Source organism: Oppia nitens, unplaced genomic scaffold (assembly GCF_028296485.1).
Source record: "Oppia nitens isolate AA-2021 unplaced genomic scaffold, nextdenovo-longstitch-racon4-pilon3 scaffold4_pilon_pilon_pilon, whole genome shotgun sequence".
Taxonomy (NCBI): domain Eukaryota; kingdom Metazoa; phylum Arthropoda; class Arachnida; order Sarcoptiformes; family Oppiidae; genus Oppia; species Oppia nitens.
In genome coordinates this window covers 1,206,411-1,231,816 of record NW_026533232.1, presented here as the reverse complement: position 1 = coordinate 1,231,816, position 25,406 = coordinate 1,206,411, and the positions used below count along the sequence as shown (strand labels likewise).

Sequence of the window (25,406 nt, the reverse complement as noted above, 5' to 3'; positions counted from 1 at the left end):
TATGCAACAACAAAAAAATCAAATAAATATACATAACATTCAATCATATTTAAAAATAACAAAAAAATGTCTATTTTGCCGAATAGATTATTGCCACCAAATATTGTATACAAATTATCAGCATTTCATTTATACCGAATCGGCTTAAGTATCCATCAATTAGTAGCCGCCGATGATTACTGTCTAACACAGAGACTATGGTTTAATCGACCGATAAGTTTAATCACTGTTTGTATGGTTTATATTAGTCAACGCATCGCCTGTTTGTTTTTGGATCCGTTAAATAATTGGCAATTGTTTGCACTGTTAGGCGATTGGGCATACGTTTGGCCAAATAGTAAACTAATGAATCTGGCAATGATGTTGTTGGCACTGTTAGTTTTAATTACCGAACTAATCTATTCATACAATTATATCTATGGTATAAAACCAACATTTTTGCGTGTATTTGAAATGATGTCCGGTTTGCGGACACCACTGAGTATTGGTCTAACCAATTGCCAGGAAATACATAAGCTTATCAAACGGATGCGATGGCTATGCAAATATTGTCGTCTAAATATTGTTTGCATAGTACCACTATGTATTATCCTATCATGTCTATTTGGTTATTTAGCTTATCTACCTATCAAATTAATTTTATTATATGGTATACCTAATAGTATATTATTTGCAATAGTAATCACCTATATGTTCAATATATTACAATTTCAAATGCTATACTTTTCGATACTGTGCCGCTATTTAAAGCTCAGACAGTCAACAATTTATAGACAATTGCTTAAACTCGTAGCCAATAAATGTCAGAAAACTACAAATACTAATGAATATATAATAAATTCTATGAAATCATTGGACAAATTGTTTGCCGAAATCAATGATTATAACCAGACTTATTGGTCAAAATTTTTGCTTAACATTTGGTTAACATTTGGTACAGTAATTGTTATCTACTTATACAGTCTATTGTTTGTATCGCTGAATATATTTTTAAAACTAATATTTTTTTATCTATTATTTTTTGATTTCTTAATATTTTTATTTATTATATTTACGGCTGCATCAGTCAACTATAATTTACATAAATTTTATAAATTGTTATTTAAGTTTCTTATTTAAATCATTAATTAATTAATTAACTTTGAAATAATATTATAGATTATTTAATATAATTTATCTATTACTAAATATATGATAATCAATTTGATATAAAGCATAATTATGATTATTTAATAATAATTTTTTTCCAATAATCAATTGTTTTTATATAGATAAATATATTACAATGACACATTTATTTTATATACAGTATAAACATATGTAAATATTGTGCAAATTGTAAAAAGTTGAATTTAAAAAAATTATAATTAAGATAAAAGTTATTACAAAGTCAATATTTCAATAAAAAACCATATAAACTAAATAATAAATATTTATTTATACAAATAAATAACATGACATTATTTCATGTTTTTTATTTTATTTTACTTATTTATTACTTTATCTATTAAAATAAATATATATTAAGTTTATTAATATTTCAACTACATAGTATTAATACTAACTTAAAAATAATATAAAAAATATTTTGTTACTATTAAAAAAAATTAATATTTGTCAAAAAAAGATAATAATAAATAATATTAACAATTTAACTAATAAGATGATCGGTATGAATGTCCTAATATGGTATCATAGACTAACTGGTATCACATATTTTAACTGTACTATCGGTTTGGGTAGTTATAAATATTATAAATTTATCAAATATCCAGTACTACTACTATGGAGTCTATTAGTATTAACAATGATGGCCTATTCATCGATCTTATTAATTGGACAATTGCCGTCAATTTTTAGCAAAAATAATAGATATTTAGATCATAACCAACAACAGCAACAATATATTAGCAATCGGTCGTCACATTTGTTGTTTTTGAACACATTGGCGATTATCAATGAATTTGTCTATAGATTTCATGTATTGTTTGCCTATAGTTTATTAGTAATTAGGGGTAAACCTATGCTACAAATATTACAACAACAAAATTTGCTGTTAGTATCGTATAATTTAATTGACACACGTTTTGAACGGCTGTGCGGTATTTGTGTGACAGTATTTTACTTGACATTTGCCACTATAGCTACCGTTTCACGAAATTTATATTTATATATCAATGACAATAGCTTGTCGTTTGTTGTTTACTTACGGCGATATCTGATCTCATATTTAACATTCAATACACAGTTGGCCGTACTATCATTGCTTACCTACCAATCCCTGTGTATGTCTCATGCTATCAATAAGCTAACGCCAAACAACAAAAATTTGCAACAAATTATCAAACAAATGTCGATAATTAGGATATTGGTTATGAAATTTGATAGACTAGTAAACCTATATTTGTTTATTTCAATATTTTCATTTTGTCTATCAGTCATAACCAGCGTATGTATTATATATTTGTCACTACAATCGTCATCATCGTTACCGGTGATGACAGTCGTGTTTATATTGAATACATTGTTTCAAACATATCTTCAAAACAATTTTGCTGATATGTATTGTCGGTAATTTATTGCCTAAAAGTTACAGTAATTTTCTTGACAAATTAAAACAATATGATTTATTAATGGATAATTTACAACAAAATGATAATAATTATAATAGTCATATTGTCAATCATATCAACATAAATCGTCTCAATAGTATACACAGTGATCTATATTATACGGCATATAATATGTATAAAATTGATTTGAAAACATTTATGTCACTGATGACATTGATTATTACACATTGTGTTATACTCATACAAACTAATTAAAATTTTAAATTAATTAAATTTTTTATATTATCTTTAACATTAAAAATAATCTATATTTAAAACTATTTTCATAATAAGCAAAACAATGTGTTAAAAACTATTATGTTATGTTTATTTTATAGTCATATTGTCCATCATATTAATATAAATCGTCTCAATAGTATACAAATTGATTTATATTATACGGCATATAATATTTATAAAATTGATTTAAAAACATTGATGTCACTGATGACATTGATTATTACATATTGTGTTATACTCATACAAACTAATTAAAATAATAATTTAAATAAATTTTATTATTTTAAAAAATTTAATATTTAAATGTAATCTTTTTTTTTGTTGATTTAATAGTTTATAAACTTTACACAATTTTTAGTTTATTTTAATAATAATAATTTAAAAAAATAACGTTATCAGTACTTAATTGCCATTTTGTTTAATTGATAATATCTATAGATACCTCGATATTGTATAATATTTTATAATGTAAATACTGTATATTACTGTTATTATTAAACTGATATCATTAAAAAAAATCTATTAGTTTGCTATAATGTACTTTATATTTATGTAATAAAAATTGTTGTTGAATTATAACTTGTGACTTATAACATCAAAAAAAATTATAGTTTTATTTAAAATTTTTGATTAATATACAAAAAAATAATTAAAAATATTTAATTGTAAAAAATAAAAATGTCTCAAAATTACAAACCAAAACCTGTATGTGTCATATGTGGCGATAAGGGAACCGGTAAGAGATTATCAATTCATAACTAATTATTAAATAATAATAAGTAATTTTGTTATTAAAACAAAAAATTACTAATATTAACTGTATCTGGGGGTTTCTGGAGCACAGGTAGAAATTTTGGTGCCGACACATGTGAATCATGTAAAGTGTTTTTCCGGCGAAATGGACTTAAAAATAAAGTAAATTGTTTATTAGTATTATTAATAATTTTTTAACAATAAACTATATCATTAAAAAACTAATTATATATATATATATTTTGGTTTTCAATTAAACATTTATTTATAGCCATATATATGCAAAAATAATGGCAACTGTATTATATTAATCAATAATAGAAGTTCATGCAAACGGTGCCGACTAAGCAAATGTTTGGCTAAAGGCATGAAAATTGTTAGTATTTTTTTGCAAAATTTAAAAAAAAAATATTCAGTATTTACTTATTAATTATTTACAATTTTAATTAATTAAAAAAATATATAATTAATAAATAATCATAGGGACTCATTAAACAAACGGATAAAAACAAAAATTTGGATATCAATAATAATAATAGTACTAATGATAGTCAAATAATATCGACAATGTTGGCACCGGTAATATCAATGGCACCCGACTATAATACATTCAATACGTACGAATCGTATCGTTTGTCTCATCTGATCAATGCTGCCCATGTGTTCAACTATTTAGGCTCAGACACTGACCAGAGTCGGGTGATCCAACTTAACGACATACATGACTGCTATCGTGTGAATTTTGGGGCCAAAATGGACAGAGATATCGGCAGTTATGTCCGGTTTGCCAAACGTTTGCTAGCATTCAATGGCATCGGCGATACTGTCAACGATGCTGATGAGGATCAGCTATTACTAGTCAGGTATGGCTGTATGGAGACACTGTTGCTCAGGTATTCAGTACAGTACGACACTAATACCGATTGTTGGAAAATAAATTCAGTTAGTAAAACAATATACAGTATATTTAATAATTATTTATTAATTACACAAAAATGATATATATATATAATTATATATATACTGTATATGAATTTTATTTCTATTTGTTTTTATATTTTTGTTGTTGCTGTCTAGGATGACAATAGTTCATCAATATGTCAATTAGATATTTTGAAAACTGAGCCAGGTGATTTTTATACAAAATTTTGGAACTATTTTCATAGACTAATACCCCAATGGGGACGCGATTATGTGATAATGGATCTGGTATATAAAGTTTATATTGAAATATATGCTATTTTTTAATTTTATAAAATGTTTTTTTTAATTATTAATTTCTATTAAATTTTTTTTTATTTAAATTACTTATAGCTAACAGCTATTGTATTATTTAATCCAAATCGGCCAGACCTCAAGCACCGGAATGCTATTAAGTAAACTGTTTTTTAATAATAATAATAATACAATATTGTAATAATAATAATGTTAATAATTTTATTATTTATTTATTTATTTTTAGATCAATACAGTTACTATATATTTATCTATTGAAACGATATCTACTAATGAGATACCGTTCCCAATCGGAGTCACAGAAAGTGTTATTCAATTTAATGTATACATTGGTCAACGATTTGACTAAAATAAGCGAAATTGAGATAAAAAATGCTACCGACTATTATTCAAATTATTTGGGACCCATTTTCAAGGAGATTGCCAACGATTGTTATAATAAATATATCTATCAATAAATAATTTTTATTATATTTATTATTTTAATTAAAACTTTACAAAATGTAAAGTACAATTATATTTTTTTAAAAATAATTTTTATTATGTTTAACATTACATTAGATTAATAATAAAACTTCAATTTATTTTTTTAGTAACATTTTTTAATCTATTTATGTGAATCTATTACTATAATACAGTACATATCTTCACAATATTTAAAATTTATATTTTTAATTATTAGAAAAAAAAAGATTTAACTAATAATTTATATAAAAATTAATTTATTAAATATATTTATATATAACTTATGAATTTTGTAAAATATACTCAACGTTTAATAAAACTATTATGATAGTATATGATATAAAACTTTAATTATTAGTTTTACACAAAAAAATATTAATTTGTTTATGTTTATTAGTATTATTAGAAAATCAACATTATTTTCAAAATAAATAAAACATTTAGTTAATGTCAATGCTAATATGTTTTATTTATTTTATTGATATATATATATATATAACTTCATATATCACAGAATATGTTAAAATAAATTATAATTTGTTATGTAATTCACAATTGTATACTAAATTTTCTCATCAATATATTAGTATATTTAATTGAAATAAATACAAATATCGATTATTATATACAGTATACTTTAGCTAAATACAATTTAATTATTATCATATTATTATTGTATAGTATAATACAGTTTACTAAAAATTTTATTTGTTAATAGATGTAATAACTTGACAATAATATGTTTATGTATATTTATTACTATTAAAACATTAAAATATATTAGTATATTAATTTTTGATGTATTGTTATTGTTTTTTATTATTATAATTTGTACTCTTTTATGTTTGTTAATAATATTGTATTTTATTGTGTAATATAATGTATATATTTTTATATAAACGATTCATTTTATATACATTTCATTGAAATAAACTTTTAAAATATTGATTTCTATACTTTAGTTTCATTTTAATACTATTACAATTTTACTAAATTATTAATGCTAAAATGCTAATTTTAAAATAACATAAATATATATATAAATTGTTTTGATTTAAAAATATACTTAATATTTATTTTTTATAAGATAATAATGAATAATAATAATAATAATTCAAATAATAAGATGGTTGGCCTGAAAGTCTTAATATGGTATCATAGACTAACTGGTGTTACATATTTCAACTGTACTATCGGTTTGGGGGATAGTTGTTATAAATTTATTAAATATCCAGTACTACTACTATGGAGTCTATTAGTATTAACAATGATAGCCTATTCGTCGATATTATTTATTGGACAATTGCCGTCAATTGTAGGCCATAATAATAGATATTTAGGTCATAACCAACAACAACATCAACAATATAACAGCAGTCGGTCGTCACATATATTGTTTTTGGACACATTGGCGATTGTCAATGAATTTGTCTATAGATTTCATGTATTGTTTGCCTATAGTTTGTTAGTAATTAGGGGTAAACCTATGCTACAGTTATTACAACAACAAAATTTTCTATTAGTATCGCATAATATAATTGACACACGTTTTGAACGGCTGTGCGGTATTTGTGTGGCAATATTTTATTTGATATTTGCCACCATAGCTACCGTTTCACGAAATTTATATCTATATATCAATGACAATAGCATGTCGTTTGTTATTTACTTACGGCGATATCTGACCTCATATCTAACATTCAATACACAGTTGGCCGTACTATCATTGCTTACCTACCAATCCCTGTGTATGTCTCATGCTATCAATAAGCTAACGCCAAACAACAAAAATTTGCAACAAATTATTAAACAAATGTCGATAATTAGGATATTAGTTATGAAATTTGATAGACTAGTAAACCTATATTTATTTATTTCAATATTTTCATTTAGTCTATCAGTTATATCAAGCGTTTGTATCATTTATTTGTCACTACAATCATCTTCATCACCGATGATATTTATTTTGAATACATTATTTCAAACATATCCGTCAATTTTGCTGATATTTATTGTCGGTAATTTATTGCCAAAAAGTTATGGCAATTTTCTTGACAAATTGAAACAATACGATTTATTGATGGATAATTTTCATCAAAATGATACTAATTATAATAGTCATATTGTCAATCATATCAATATAAATCGTCTCAATAGTATACACAGTGATCTATATTATACGGCATATAATATGTATAAAATAGATTTGAAAACATTGATGTCACTGATGACATTGATTATTACACATTGTGTTATACTCATACAAACTAATTAAAATTTTTATATTAATTAAATTTTTTATATTATCATTAAAATTAAAAATAATGTATATTTAAAACTTTTTTCATAATAAGCAAAACAATGTATTAAAAGCTATTATGTTATGTTTATTTTATTGATTATATTTAAATAAATACTGGTATACTTAATAAAATAAATTGTAAATTATCATTTAATTTACAATAATAAATCAATACAATATTTTATTATCAATACATTAGTATATTTAATTCAAATATTTACAAATATCGATTATTATACACAAGATAATTTAATTATTATTATTATTGTATATATGCTGTAAATACAGTACATGTATAGTTTATGTAAAAATTATATTTAGTATATAACTTTATAGTTATAATTTGCGAATTATAATTTAAAAAAACAAATTTAGACAAAATTATAAATCATCAAATAATTATGTCAATTAATTAATTTATAACACAAATACTTGATAGATAAAAATGCATTTAAATTTTGTCACCGATTTTACCTATCCATGGATGACATGGTTCAATAATAGTGCGCCTAATAAATGTGCTGGCATTCAATGTGATCTAGTTAAATATTTATCTAGATCGTTAAATTTTACATTTAATATGATACTTGAACTAGATGGTCCTGGTCATTTATTAAACAATTATAATAATAATAATACTAACAATACCTGGAATGGTATGATAGGAAAAATTTTTAACAAGGTAATTATATAAAAAAAACTATTGTTTAAATAATAAAACAACTAAAATTCTGTAAAATAATACAGTATGATTGTTGTATGTATTAAATACTATTAAATAATAATCAAATTAATAAAAGTAAAATATAATTATCAGTTTTAAATTAAATTATATTTAAATTTATTGATTTTTAGCAAGCTGATTTAACAGCATCGCCACTTCTACTTACTTATGCATATTATGCCCACAGTTTTGTTGACTTTACCAATGTATACAATTCTGAAGACTCAGTTGTGTTGGCCCGCTATGAAAATCATATTAAATACGCAAATGATATGCCATTTAATTTGTTAGCATTTTTCGATAGCAAAAGTCTACTATGTTTTACAATATTAGTTTTGTTTGTTTTAATTATATTACAATTATATGAATGTTTCTATCAATTAAAGAATATTAACAATCATGAAACAAAACTGTCAATATTTGTGAAAAATATCTATATGTTAGCTAAAACTATTTTGCAACAAGGTAATGATAAAATAAAAAATATAGTATATAAAATACTATTTATTACTTTAAATGTGTAATTATTGTCTATAGCAATAGATTGTAGAATATATTTATTAGATAATAACGGATCGTTTATACTATTGATGTCATGGCTATGGAGTGCATACATGATATCCATATTAATTTCCGGTGTAATTACCGCCAACTTTCATCAGACACCTAGTAATCCACAAATTGAGACATTGGATCAATTACTTGACTCGCCATTGAAAATAACTTTAACTAACTATTTTGAGACAATATATCGTTTTGATAACAGACCAGTGATGCAACAAATCTATGATCGGGCAAAACGGGATCAATCGATATTTACGTTTAACGACTTTTATAAATATCGTAAAATTTTAGACGATGTGGCCACTGGCCAGCGGGCAATATTCATGTATGAAGTTCCCATTAAACTACTGATTTTGAGGTCTAATATTATTGAATTTGCACCTGAAGTCAAATTTCGATATCTAAATGAGAGATACAATATACCATCTAAATTGACAATAGCTATGACTAATAGATTGACAAAACAATTTAGAAATCAAATTAATTTGAGGTATAATATAATTATTATTAAACTTTTATTTATTATTTTACTGTATGTTTTGCTATTATTTTTAAATATTAACTGTTTGTATGTTTTTTGTTTTGTTTTGTTTTGTTAATTACTTAAAGAGTTTCCCGATATGTTTCGGCTGATATTATTGGATATAATTTGAGAAAACTATTGTCTAAATGTGATCGACTATTTGCTATCAATGATGCCTATACTGAAAGTCAATTGCCATTTAAACCGTTAACCTTGATGAACTTAGATAACATGCATTATATAATGTATAGTTCAACATTGTGTTGTGTTTGTTTATTAATTGAACTAGTTACTATTAGTAGTGTACTGTAAATAAATTAAAGCAAATAGTTTTTAATTAACTGAGTAAAATAAAAATAAATATTTATCACTATATATTGTAATCTATAGATTCAATAGTAATTAGAATATAAAAATATTTTTTACAATAAAAAATTAATTATTTATTTCTGTATATATAAATTATATATATATATATGTTTCATAAAAAGATACTTAATATTTCTAAAAATAAGTGCCAATTTACAGTATATGTAAATTATATAAATTAATATCTTATAAATATTTAGTTATTTTGTAACAAAAATTTATGTTTATTTATTACTATAAAAAAGATAAAAATATATAATAATAATAAAAATTTTTGTCTGCATTTTATTTATTTTAATCAGGTTTTTATTTAAATATGTACTTTCTCTTATGTAACATTTATGTTTATTAAAAAATAAAATATTTTATTTTATTAAGTAATATAATGTATATATTTTTATATAAACGATACAATTTAATGCAAATAAACTTCAAATATTGATTTCTGTACTTTTAGTTTAATATATTAATAATTATTATATATATGACTAATAATTTATATTTTTTTTTCTATAAAAACTGTTCATTACTTACAAATTTAGTTTAATCTCAATATTATTAAATTAAAACATATTTTTAAAAAATTAAAATTACAGTACAAAAGTACCATATAATTACTATAATAACATTAATATTGTGTATTAAAATTTATAATACAAATAATTTTAGATATAAAATGCATTTAAATTATATCAATGATTAACTGATTCAATGTGATAAATAGTAAAATATTTATCCAGGTCATTATACTTTCAATGTTCAATTTGATATTCAATTATATTTTTAAAGATATATTTTTTATATAATACTATGTCAATTTGATTTTTTTTGAATAACATCAAAACAACAATTATAACTGTTTAACTATAATTATCTCTATAGATTTCTATAGTAATTTTTTATTTCTATAATTGTTGTACATTTATCAATTAAAAATAATATTATAAATAATAATTAGTACATTATTTATAGTATAAACATTAATATACAATGTTGTCGTTTATTATTATTATTTTATACTATTATTTGATACTCAAAATATATTCATGTAAAAGTATTGTACAGTAAAAAAAATGATTATATAGTGGTGTTTCATAAAATATTTTATTCAAATAAACTAATTATTGATTTTGTATACTTTAGTTTAAATGTATTTTTTTTATTAAAGTATATTATAATGTAAATGTCAAATAAATTTACTGTACATTAGTCTAACAATTGAAATTGTTAAATTGTAATTTTATACAACAAATATTATTTATATATATATATTAAAGCAATGCATATAAATTTTGTCACTGATTTTACCTATCCATGGATGACATGGTTTGATAATAGTGCACCTAATAAATGTACTGGTATTCAATGTGATCTAATTAAATATATGTGCAGGTCGTTAAATTTTACATATAATATAGTGCTTGAACAAAATGGTCCTGGCTATCTATTACCAAATAATAATAATAATAATAGTAATACCTGGAACGGTATGATAGGAAGAATCTTTAACAAGGTAACTTTTAAAAATTAAATGATAGAATAATTTAAATTATTAGATTAATTAATTATATGCTTTGATTATTTTTTAAATATAAATTTACTATTATAATTAGTATTATTATATTAATACTAAAATATAAATATAAACTAAACAAAAAAACTATATGGCTAAATATTGATTATATACTATTATAACTTTTAATTAAAAAACAAATATTTATTATAATAGTATATAATCAATATCAATATTATTAATTATAATTGTTTTATTATAAATATTATTATGTTAAATTTTGTAAATTATTTATTATTTTTAGCCATATCGTTTTTGTTGTTTAGTTTATATATATATATATATCTTAATATTAATATAATAATATTAATTATAACTGTAAATTTATATTTTAAAAATTATCATAGGTTATAATATAACAAAATTTATTGATTTTAGCAAGCTGATTTAACAGCATCGCCATTTCTACTTAACTATGATTATCACGCACACAATATTGTTGACTTTACCAATGTATACAATATTGAAGACTCAGTTGTGTTGACCCGCTATGAAAATAATATTAAATATACAAATGATATGCCATTCAATTTGTTGGCATTTTTCGATAGCAAAAGTCTACTATGTTTTACAATATTAGTTTTGATTGTTTTAATTATATTATATTTATATGATTATTTGAATTTAAACAAAAATAACTTTACGAAAATTATCAGTACTAAAAACATATTAATAATATTTGAAGAAAATCTATATATGTTAGCTAAATCTTTATTGCAACAAGGTATAATGATAAAAAAATAATTACTGTATAATTGATAAAAAATAAACAAAACTTACCGGAATTTTATTTATAGGAATAAACATTAAAAAATATTTATTAGATAATAACGGATCGTTTATACTATTGATGTCATGGCTATGGAGTGCATATATGATATCCTTATTAATTTCCGGTGAAATTACTGCCAACTTTCATCAGACGCCTACAAATCAACAAATTGAAACATTGGATCAATTACTTCAGTCACCATTAAAACTAACTGTTACCAACTATTTTGAAACAGTCAATAGTTTTGATACCCGACCAGTTATCCGACAAATCTATGATCGGTCAAAACGGGATCAATCGCTTATCATGTTTGACAAATTGTTTAATGATTCTCATAAATTGATTAGCGATGTGGCCAGTGGTCAGCGGGCAATATTGTTGTACGAAGTACCCATCAAATTAATATTACTAATGGCCACTAATATTACTGATTTTGGACCGACAATCAAATTTCGATATCTAACTGAGCGCTATAGTACACCGTTTAAGTTGACAATAGCTATGACAACTAGATTGCAGAGAAATATTAGAAAACAAATTAATTTAAGGTATTAATTAAATTAATTTAGAAAAAATGTTGTGTAATTATTATTTATTCATAATTGTTTTTTAAAATTATTTAATTAATAGAGTTTCCCGGTATGTTTCGGCTGATATTATTGGTTATGATTTGAGAAAACTATTGTCTAAATGTGACCAACTATTTGCTGTCAATGATGCCTATCCTGAAAGTCAATTACCATTTAAGCCGTTAACCTTGATGAACTTAGATGACATGCATTATACATTGTATAGTTCAACATTATGTTGTACTCTATTATTAATTGAACTGATTATTAGTAATATAGAAAAAATTAAAAATATAGTTTTTCCTAATTTGATTAATGGATGGTATATTTTTACAGATATATCTTTCAATACTATTTAAATTGTTTTTTAATAGATATAGTTTATAATAATTAATTTGTACATTAATAAATGAAATATTTAATAAGTTTATTATAATTTATTTATTTAAAATAATGTCTTATTAAATCTAACTAAGATGCTGTTTATGTATTTTATGTTTATTTATTTTATGCATTTATAATTATTTTTACTTTAAAGTTTAAAACTATATTTGTATTTATGGATAAAATATTAATTTATAGTAAAATATCATTTTTAGTAAAATATAATTTAAAAACTTTTAAACAAATAGTTAATATAAAGTTATATATTTGATAAATTTGCTTATTCATTTCCTGGTAAATATTTATTAATGTACTATTTTTTTGTTATTATTTACAAAATAAATATAAAGAAATAATACTATATTAATCATTTGATTTGTTACTATTGTTTATTTTGATTGTTTTTTATTTAAAAAAAATAAACTTATATTTGCTGATTAAAAAAAATATTGTAGTTTGTTGTGTATTATATAAAATGATATATTATATAATGTATATTCTTAGACAATACATTAGTACATATCATACAAATAATTCAAATATTGATTATTTATTTTTTTAAAAATTTTCTAATATCATCTAAAAGCCACAATAAGTTACTTTAGTTTACTATCAATATTTTTAAATTATAATAATATCTAATTATAAAAATAATAGATATTATCTAAGTAAATTTAGATTTACCAATAAAATATAACTATTAATTTAATGCATTTAAATTTTGTCACTGATTTTACTTATCCATGGATGACATGGTTTGATAATAGTGCACCTAATAAATGTGCTGGCATTCAATGTGATCTAGTTAAATATTTGTCCAGGTCATTAAACTTTACGTTTAATATGCTACTCGAACAAAATGGTCCTGGCTATTTGCTACGAAAATATAATGATTCATGGAGCGGTATGGTTGGAAAAATATTTAATAAGGTAACTAAAATACATATACTATTAATAAAATAGTATAACTTTTGTTATATAATTAATTTCTAAGATATTTTAGTATTATTATGATAGTAGTAAACATAACTGTAAATTTATATATTTTAAAAATAATCATATCTTATAATACATGTATTATAATTTTTTTTAGCAAGCTGATTTAACAGCATCACCATTTCACCTTAACTATGATTATTATGCCCACAATATTGTTGACTTTACTAATATATACAATATTGATCAGTCACTTGTATTGGTCCGCTATGAAAATAACATTAAATACACGAATGATATGCCATTTAATTTGTTGGCATTTTTCGATAGGAAAAGTTTATTATGTTTTACAATATTAAGTTTATTAGTATTATTTGTATTACAATTATATGGAAATTTTAATTTAACTAAAAATAAATTTAACAGCATTAAAATCAATGAAAATAAAATTTCAATATTTGAAGAAAATACATATATGCTAACTAAAACTATATTGCAACAAGGTATAATTATGAACATGTATAACATCTGTAACATTAATATAAATTATATATATATATATTAAAATTTTATTTCTAGCTATTGATTATAGAAAATATTTATTAGAAAATAACGGATCATTTATTTTATTGATGTCATGGCTATGGAGTGCATACATGATATCGATATTAATTTCCGGTGTAATTACTGCCAACTTTCATCAGATACCTAGTAATCCACAAATTGAGACATTGGATCAGTTACTCGGCTCGCCATTGAAACTAACTCTAACCAACTATTTTGAGACAGTCCATCGTTTTGATAACAGACCAGTGATGCAGCAAATCTATGATCGGGCAAAACGGGATCAATCCATATATACGTTCGACAATTTCTACAATTGTCGCAAATTATTTGGTGATGTGGCCACTGGCCAGCGGGCAATACTATTATATGAGGTTCCCATAAAACTACTAATACTGATGGCTAATGTTACCGAATTTGCACCTGAAGTCAAATATCGATATCTAAATGAACGCTATAGTACTCCAATTAGATTGACAGTGGCTATGACTACTAGATTAAGCAGACAATATAGAAAGAAAATTAATTTGAGGTAAATTTTTTTAAAAATTAAATGATATTTTACTATTTATATTAAATAATTATTTTTATATAATTTTTTGTTTGTTAACTGATTTGTTAAAGAGTTTCTCGGTATGTTTCGGCTGATATTATTGGTTACAATTTGAGAAAACTATTGTCTAAAAGTGACCGACTATTTGCTGTCAATGATGCCTATACTGATAGTCAATTACCATTCAAACCGTTAACCTTGATGAACTTAGATAATATGCATTATACATTATATAGTTTAACACTATGTTGTACTCTATTATTAATTGAACTGGCTATTAGTAGTATAGCTAAAATTAAGCAAATAGTTTTGACTAATTTGATTAGTTGGTGGCATACTTTTACTGATATATCTTTCAGTACTATTAAATTTGTTTCTAATATTTAAGATAAAGTTTATTATATTTAATTTATTTAAAATAATGTGTTATTAAAACTAACTAAGTCAGTGTTTACTAATTATAAAAATATACTAAAGTGTAATAATATTAATTATACTATAAATAATTATGATTATTTTTTGTCAATAAAACCTATTTTATTATTTTATGTTTATTTATATTATACATTTATATTACTAAATTATTTATACAATAAAGTTTAAAAGTATAATCAAAATAATGATTTATGCTAAAATTATTAATTTATACCAGTATAAAATTTTTAGTAAAATATATTTGACATTTAAAATAACTGTATATAGTATATAAATATACAATATATTTGCTTATTTATTTCCTAATAAATATATTATTTTGTTTATATTTATTTATATACATATTTTGATTTATTATTTACAGAATAAATATTAACAATCATTACTATAATATATTTATATTTGCTTACTAAAAAATATTGTAGTTTGTTGTGTAATATATAATGATATATTATTATTTATGTTATTAGACATTACATTAGTTACATTACATCGATTATTTAGTTTTTAAACAAATATTTTATATATTCATTGAAAAGTTACGATAAGCTACATTAGTTTAATATCAATAGTTTTAAATTATACTTATATCTAAATTGTAAAAAATAATAGATATTAATATTTTCTAATAAAATAAAATCATTAAATATATTTATCAATTTAAAATGCATTTAAATTTTATCATTGATTTAACCTATCCATGGATAACATGGTTTGATAATAGTGCACCTAATAAATGTGCCGGCATTCAATGTGATCTAGTTAAATATATGTCCAGGTCATTAAACTTTACGTTTAATATGATACTTGAAAAAAATGATCCTGGCTATTTGTTACGAAATAATAATAATCCATGGAACGGTATGGTTGGCAAAATTTTTAATAAGGTAATAAAAAAAATCTAATACTATTAATAGATTAATATTATTTTTGTAATAATAAAAAAAATGTTATAAATAATTGATATTTAAGTATTATTATTACTGTATATTTAAAAAATAAACATATTTTATAATATAATAAATTTATTATTTTTAGCATGCTGATTTAACAGCATCGCCATTTCCACTTAACCATGATTATTATGCCCACAATATTGTTGACTTTACCAATGTATACAATATTGAAGACTCAGTTGTATTGGTCCGCTTTGAAAATAATATTAAATTTACAAATGATATGCCTTTCAATTTGCCGGCATTTTTTGATAGCAAAAGTTTATTATGTTTTACAATATTAAGTTTATTAGTATTATATGTATTACAATTATATGGAAATTTTAATTTAACCAAAAATAAATTTAACAGCATTAAAATCAATAAAAATAAAATTTCAATATTTGAAGAAAATACATATATGCTAGCTAAAACTATATTGCAACAAGGTATAATTATATCATCTATATATTGTAAAATTTATATAAATTTTATATCTTTTAAAAAAAAATTATTTCTAGCTATTGATTGTAGAAAATATTTATTAGAAAATAACGGATCATTTATCTTATTAATAACATGGATATGGAGTGCATATATGATATCGATATTAATTTCCGGTGAAATTACAGCCAACTTTCATCAGACACCTAGTAATCCACAAATTGAGACATTGGATCAGTTACTTGACTCGCCATTGAAAATAACTGTTACCAACTATTTTGAAACTATCTATACTTTTGATAGCAGACCAATAATCGGTCGAATCTATGATCGGGCAAAACGGGATCAATCGATATATACGTTCGACAACTTTTATAATTGTCGTAAATTATTTGGTGATGTGGCCACTGGCCAGCGGGCAATACTATTATATGAGGTTCCCATTAAACTACTAATACTGATGGCCAATGTTACTGAATTTGCACCTGAAGTCAAATTTCGATATCTAAATGAACGCTATAATACACCGATTAGATTGACAGTGGCTATGACTACTAGATTAAGCAGACAATATAGAAAGCAAATTAATTTGAGGTAAATTTAAAAAAATAAATAAATGTTTAGTTTTTATTTTTAAATAATTATTTATATATATATATATTTTAATTAATTGATTTGTTAAGAGTTTCTCGATATGTTTCGACTGATATTATTGGTTACAATTTGAGAAAACTATTGTCTAAATGTGACCGACTATTTGCTATCAATGATGCCTATACTGAAAATCAATTGCCATTTAAACCGTTAACCTTGATGAACTTAGATAATATGCATTATACATTGTATAGCTCGACACTATGTTGTGTTTGTTTATTAATTGAACTAGCTGCTAATAGATATGTTTGTAAAATTAATCAATTTATTTTCATTCATTTTTCAACCCTATGTTTACAAAAATAAATAAATAAAGAGTTTTATAATTAATATTATTATAAATGTCATTGGTTGTATTCAAAAATTTTATTAATACATAAAATTGATTTATTTTATATTATTTATATATTTTGAAATGTTTTATTTAGTTAAAGCATATATCAATAGATTTAAATTCTAAGATAATGTCAAAATATATTATACATTAAATAAAATGAGTTTTTTTATTCAATAGTTTTTATATATTTATTATTTTTTATTGTTTATTGTTTTGTTTATTTAAATTGTGTTTTTATTTAAATAGTCTTATTTTATGTCAAAATCTATTCATGTTTATTGTGTAACAATGTATATAATTTATTATAAAAGTATGCTTTTGTTAAACAATACAATACATTAGTAGATTTTTATTTAAATAACCTTAAATATTTTAGTTTTTTTTTAATTTTAGGTTAATATATCAATTTTTTTCTTTATGTACAAATAGGATCTATAATATAATTTATTATTAGTTATTAGTTTGATCACAGTAATTTTTATCAAAAAAAAAATCATAATTATATAATTATTAAATTATTTTATAACAAATAAAATTTTTTCAATGCATTTAAATTTTGTCGCTGCATTTATTTATCCATGGATTACATGGTTTAATAATAGTGCACCTGATAAATGTGCTGGCATTCAATGTGACCTGGTTAAATATTTATCCAGATCATTAAACTTTACGTTTAATATTGTACTTGAACAAAATGGTCCTGGCTATCTATTACGCAATGCTAGCAATCATAGCTGGAACGGTATGGCTGGAAAATTTATTAACAAGGTATTAATTAAATAAATCTAATATTTTAAATAACTAAAATTCAAACAAATATAATATAATAATTTTATCTATAATTAATAGTTATGATATTTTTAGTTATAATGTACTAGTAGATTTTTGAATTGAATAAAAAATTATATATACTGTATTTGATATTATAAATTTATTATTATTGCTTTTTTTAGCAAGCTGATTTATCAGCATCGCCCTTTCCACTTAACTATAATTTTTTCGCCCACAACATTGTTGACTATACTCATATCTATACAATTGAGGACTCAGTTGTGCTAACCCGCTATGAAAATAACATTAAATACACAAATGATATGCCATTCAATTTGTTGGCATTTTTCGATAACATTAGTTTACTATTTTTTACAATTTTATTGTTTCTTATTTTATTTATATTACAACTATATGGCTATTTAAATATGCGAAAAAATAAATTTAACAAAATTATTACTAAACAAAACAAAATATTAATATTTGAAGAAAATGCATACATGTTAGCTAAAACAATATTACAACAAGGTATATAAACAATTTTTTTTTTTAATTAAAATATATATACTATACACTAATTTATAACTTTTGTAAAATTTATAAAATTATAATAATGATCATAATTTTATTTATCAGAAATAAATTGTAGAAAATATTTATTAGAAAATAACGGATCTTTTGTTTTAATGATGACATGGCTATGGAATGCATATATGATATCGATATTAATTTCCGGTGCAATTACTGCCGATTTTCATCAGACACCTAGTAATCAACAAATTGAAACATTGGATCAATTGCTTGAATCTTCATTGAAGATAACTGTTACCAACTATTTTGAAATTATCTATCATCGGGATAATAGACAAGTGATACAGCAATTATATGAACGAACAAAACGAGATCAATCGATATTTAGTATTAAAAGCTTTTACAATTGTCGTAAATTATTCGGTGATGTGGCCACTGGCCAGCGGGCAATACTTTACTACGATATTGGAGTCAAAATGCTTATATTATTGGCTAATATTACTGAATTTGCACCCGAAGTCAAACTTAGATTTCTAACTGAAAGATATAGTACACCGATTAGATTGACAGTAGCTATGACTACTAGATTAAGCCGATTGTATAGAAAACAAATTAATTTGAGGTAAATTTTTTAAAAATTAAATAATGTTTAACTATTATTTTATAATTTTTAAAAATATAATTTAAGGTACTGTGTGAAGTAAACTGTTATTTTTTTATTGTACTTTATTTTTTAAAAAAATTAATCAATTTTTTAATTGCTTAAAGAGTTTCCCGGTATGTTTCGGCTGACATTATTGGATATAATTTGCGAAAACTATTGTCAAAATGTGACCGACTATTTGCTGTCAATGATGCCTTTACTGAAAGTCAATTGCCATTTAAACCGTTAACCTTGATGAATCTTGATAATATGTATTATACACTATATAGTTCGACACTGTGTTGTATTTGTTTATTATTTGAACTAGCAACTAATATATATTTGAATAAAATTAAGCAATTTATTTTCAATCACCTAATTTGCTTGTATAATATGTTTTCAAATACTATAAGCTATAATAGTTTTATATAAGTGTCAGTATGTTATCTATTACTATAATATACAAAAATTTTTACATTTAATACTAAATATATCAGTAAATTTTTTATTTAAATTATATATAAATTTTACTGTATAATTTTGATATATTACAGTATTTATTAATAATAATTACAATTACTTACTGTATTATAATTATTAATTTTATAATAATAAACTTTTGATTATTTAATATTTATTTAAAAAATATATATATTTTAATTTAAAAAAATCTATTTACTACTATCTTTGACACTCTGGTGCTTCCATGGGATAGGCCGTACAATTGCCCGGTTCCCAAATGCCTATTTCATAGTCGATAATACCGTTCAAATAGATGGCCATTTCATTCCACTCGGTTTTATTACATTTGTCCTTTAAAAAAAATATTAATATAATTAAATTAAATTAATAATTTAATTAATCAAAAGATTTAAGCAATCATATTGCAATTACAAAAAAACAAACTATACATTTATTTATGTTAACTAAAAAAAATAAAAATCTAACCCCATCTTGAACTTTGCCAGCGTAGCACATGATGTAGTCCCAAATAGCACAGCATGTATTAGGGGCTCGGGGATCAATTTTTTCCGGATCCAGATGCCAATCATCGACAGCCTTATGGATACAGTTATCACTGTCGGCAGTTGTCCTGGTCAGACATTGTTTGGCCTGTGGACCCGGTTCGGGAAAGTTGTTATTTTGGGCTCCAGGTGCCAACAATTCATAGGCCCATGTATGCATTAAATATATCATTACAATAGTTAGACAAATAATTGGCTTCATATTTATAGTTATTAATATTGTTATTATTAAACTTATTTATTTATGTCTACTGTATATTTGTTTAATAATAAAAACAAATAGTTATATTTATTTTTTCATAATTAAACTTTTATTTGTGTAAATTATCTAATATGAGATTTATTATGATTCATAATTATCAAAAAATAAACTAAATATACCATAAGCTAGAAATTTTAAGCACGTGCTAAAATTCATTATTTAAAAAATATATTTTTAATCAATTCATGTGATAATTATAAAATATGATATAAATTTATCTATATATATTATAGCTGTATTATTATTACTCATCAATGGTATTACTTTAAAATATTTTAAAACTTATTATAATTAATTAATTATAGGTACAATAGATAACAGTTGTATTAGCTAATATTATCAGGTTTATGAGGTTTAATACACTTTTTTTTTAAGTATCAAACATATGTCATAAATTTATTTTTAAATTAATAGCAACCACTTGATCTAATTCACATGAATTGGTCTAAGTTATCATCAAGATAATTTTTAATAGACCCATCTAAGAATTTAATAATAATAATATAGTATTAAATTTATTATAAAATTAAATTGATAATATATCAAGGATAAGTTTAAATTTTCAAAAAAAATATTAGCTATATTAGTTTACTATATAAGTAACTAGAAAATTATATTTTATTACTTAAAACTAAATTTATTTTTTTTAAAATAATAATAAAATAATTATACATTTTTTTAATACAATATATTTATAACAATGAACTCAATTATTAGTCTAACATTGATGGCGACTGCTGTCTGTTTGTTTCAGACAGTCATAGCCGACTACGACAACCAAAAAGTCAATATCGATGTCTACTACGAAAGTCTGTGTCCCGATTGTCTTCAATTTATTACCGGCCAATTGGTGCCCACGTATACCAAATTGAATAATATTATGAATGTCCAACTGTTTCCCTATGGTTGGGCCCATACTAAACGGGTTAACCATAGCGACGGTACCTATGATCTGGAGTTTAATTGTCAACACGGAGTCAGAGAGTGTGTCGGCAATTGGATTCATGTAATTATTATTATTATTATAAACATTATTATTATTATTGGAGTTTTTTACAACTATTATAACATATTATTTACGTAAAACATAAATTTTTTTGATCTGTTTATAGAGCTGTGTGTTAGACAGTGAACCAATAGATAAGTCTATTGAGATAATTGGTTGTATAATGGCATCCAAATCACATGCCAATCCCGATGTGGCTGCTGAGGAGGTAATACACATTTTTAATCTAACATAATCCCCACATAAATCACATTATAATTACCCCCTCCCCCGCCAATTTCTAGTGCGCTAAAGTACACCAATATGACTGGCCAGCCGTTAAGGACTGTGCTGCCGGTCCGTTAGCTCGCGGTTTGTCCGCTAAAACGGGTCAACGATTTTTGGCACTCAAACCCAAACCAAATTATGTCCACTGGATTGTTGTGAACGGCGTCCACACCGAAGCCATACAACAACAATCGGGCGATGATTTATATAAGTTTGTTTGCGATACATATAAGGTATGATAATATTATTTACCGGTTATTTACTGCAATTTTATTTTTTAATTTATTTTTAATTTTTTGTTTGATCGTTATATTAGGGAACAAAACCAACCGAATGCAACTAAATGTTAAATTATTTAGTTTTGTTATATTAAAATATTTTTTTCTAGTAATAAATAAATTACAGTAGATTAACAAAAATTGTTATTATTATTATAATTTAATTAAATATTGTAAATGCCTTAATTTATACTTTTGTGACTCAAAAAAATAAATAATAGCAATTAGATATAATTGTAAACAAATAATAGCGTCTATATAAAATATAGTATCATTTTAATAAAAAAAATACATATTTATTATTGTTCATTTAAATTATTACAGTTGTGACAAATTAAAGTAATATACAGTAAAAAACCCCAAAAAAATAATTATACCATACTCACAAATGAAAATAAAAGAAAAAAAACCCCCGCTGTAGTCTACGTTAAAACCGGATACTAGCTCAGACTCCCCCTCAGAAAAATCAAAAGGAGTTCGGTTTAACTCAGCCAAACACACAAAAAGCCACCCCACAAACAAAAACACTCTAAAAAACATAAACCAAAACCCAATCTGAAAAAAAAACAATCCAACAAAATCATAAAAGCTGATATAGTAGACAAAACCTAAGACAAAAAAAATCATAGTCACTTCATAAGAAACTGTTTGAGAAACCCCTCGGTACCCTCCTAGTAATGAGTATTTTCTATTTGAGCCCCAACCACAAAATAACAAAAAATAAACCCCTAATCTCAAAAATCCGAACACATACAAAATAGAAAACCTTCTCCCAAAAACCCCAAATAACCTTACATAAACCACCCACAAAATGAACATAAGAAATAATCCTAATAACGGTCCTCCCAAAAAAAACAAATAATTTATTTTGTACCCCTTAAAAGACTCCTTAGAAAACAACTTAATGGCATCCCTGAAGGGCTGAAAAAGACCCATGTAAAAAAGCTTGCTAGGACCCTTGCGAAAATGAACATAACCCATCACCTTACGCTCAACCAGAGTGAAAAAAGCTAAACCAACTAAAGCACCTACTAGTATCAACAAATAATCAAAAAAAAACATTAAAAATTTTCAAACCCATTTTAAAAAGTTTGAAAATTTTTATTAGCAATTAAAGCTTATTCTAAGCTTAGGTATTCATAATTCCTAGAATGAAGTGCTCAAAATCTTAAGTTAAACAAACTATATGTCTTCAAAACATAAAAAGCTTTTGCAGATTTTATAAAGCGAATTTGCAATTCGCACTGTAATCAGAAGAAAATATATCTCAGGCATCACGCTAATCATCTCCAGGGTGGCCTGTCTAGTCAGGCCATCCTGACTAGTTTTTTGGGTTTTTTTAGAACTAAACACTCTAGCATTCTGTTTTATACTTAAAAAGAAAAACATAGCTTCCGCCGAGCTTAGAGCAAAATATCTAGTAATCCAATCCTGTACCTCTGCGATTTTACTTATCACCGCAACTACCACTAGCAGCCTATCGGGCTTCTTAATGACGAGAGTACTTGCCCTTAAGGCGGCCTGCGCCCCTTTCCAGGAGTGATTCGTGAGAATCACTAAAAACGTTGCCGTACTAGAAGGGAGTATCTTAATAACATGAAACGTTTGGCAAACAATCATTGGTTTTAACTTGACGGAGAAAGACAGCACAGAACACAGGATGTGTTCAATACTCTTAAAGAATGTTTTGGAGAGCATATCATTAGTTTTGATGCGCCAAAAAAACAGGAGGCGGCATTGATTGGCCATCATATTCACCTGATCTCAACCCTTGTGATTACTTTTTTTGGGGATATTTGAAAGATAGGGTTTAAGTTTCTCAACCAGAAACCATTGATCAACTTAAAAAAAAACATTGAACGCGAAAAAAGGGCGATTCCAATGGATATGCTTCAAAGAGTTGCTGCTAATTTTGAAGGCCGGATTCGTCATTTAATTTCAATTAGTAGCGGCCATTTTGAAAATTTAATTTATTAAAATTTAAAAGCTCCATTTACTCAATTTTATATTAATTTTTATTTGAATAAAATATATTTAGTAGTTTTAAAGTTATTGATATGTTTTTAAAAGGACTAAGGGAAAAATCACCCTGTACATATATTACAATAATTAATTAATTAGTTTCAAATTAACTCACCTTCAACACACCGGTACCCCCCCTTAAAAATAATGGACCCTATAGCCGAATTCTATTACTACTATTATTACAACTATTTTTATTATTACTATTATTATGATTATTATAACAAACGTTAATATCGTTTGTCATCAGTATATTCTATGTACCTATTGATTTTTATTTTATCAGCCATTTTATTAATCAATTAATCGATACACTATGATTTAATATGTATATATACTGTGATATTAGTTTATCAATAACTCACTAATTACTAATTGTAGTTAAACACAACAACCAGTGCCGGTATCCCCATAGATATACCTATCTATGTATACTAATTATTAGTGTCTTGATTTCCAACTAAAAAATTATTTTGTCGGTTTAACGCTTATAACTGGGACTTAGTATGTCCACCTAACTTGACCATTGGACGCTATTTCCAAAATTTTATTATAACTATAAATAACTATTTGATAGGTTAGCAACTATAAAAACTTATAAACAACTATTTCAGTTATTTTGAAAAATATAAGCATAAATTGTAAAATATTGCACAA

The 25,406-nt window shown here is 23.6% G+C and overlaps 2 protein-coding genes across 2 annotated transcripts; one reads left to right on the top strand and one right to left on the bottom strand.

Annotated features, from left to right (window-relative positions):
- Window positions 1–21,903: 21,903 nt before the first annotated feature.
- LOC128959832 (gamma-interferon-inducible lysosomal thiol reductase-like) lies at window positions 21,904–22,792 on the top strand. Its single transcript, XM_054305849.1, has 4 exons — window positions 21,904–22,182; window positions 22,289–22,390; window positions 22,467–22,682; window positions 22,766–22,792. Exons 1-4 carry the CDS (start codon window positions 21,904–21,906, stop codon window positions 22,790–22,792), a joined length of 624 nt encoding a protein of 207 aa, XP_054161824.1.
- Window positions 22,793–23,081: 289 nt separating this feature from the next.
- On the bottom strand, window positions 23,082–23,836 carry LOC128959478 (NADH-ubiquinone oxidoreductase chain 1-like; the record flags this gene model as incomplete). Its single annotated transcript, XM_054305436.1, has 1 exon — window positions 23,082–23,836. A coding segment is annotated over exon 1 (708 nt), but the record flags the coding sequence as incomplete, so codon positions are not given.
- Between the last annotated feature and the right edge of the window lie 1,570 nt (window positions 23,837–25,406).

Bases quoted from the DNA above. Each gene is read 5' to 3' on its own strand.
- LOC128959832 (XM_054305849.1), top strand. From the start codon at position 21,904: ATGGCGACTGCTGTCTGTTTGTTTCAGACAGTCATAGCCGACTACGAC. The intron at 22,391-22,466 runs GTAATACACATT...GCCAATTTCTAG, and splicing joins CCGATGTGGCTGCTGAGGAG to TGCGCTAAAGTACACCAATA. The intron at 22,683-22,765 runs GTATGATAATAT...TCGTTATATTAG, and splicing joins TTGTTTGCGATACATATAAG to GGAACAAAACCAACCGAATG.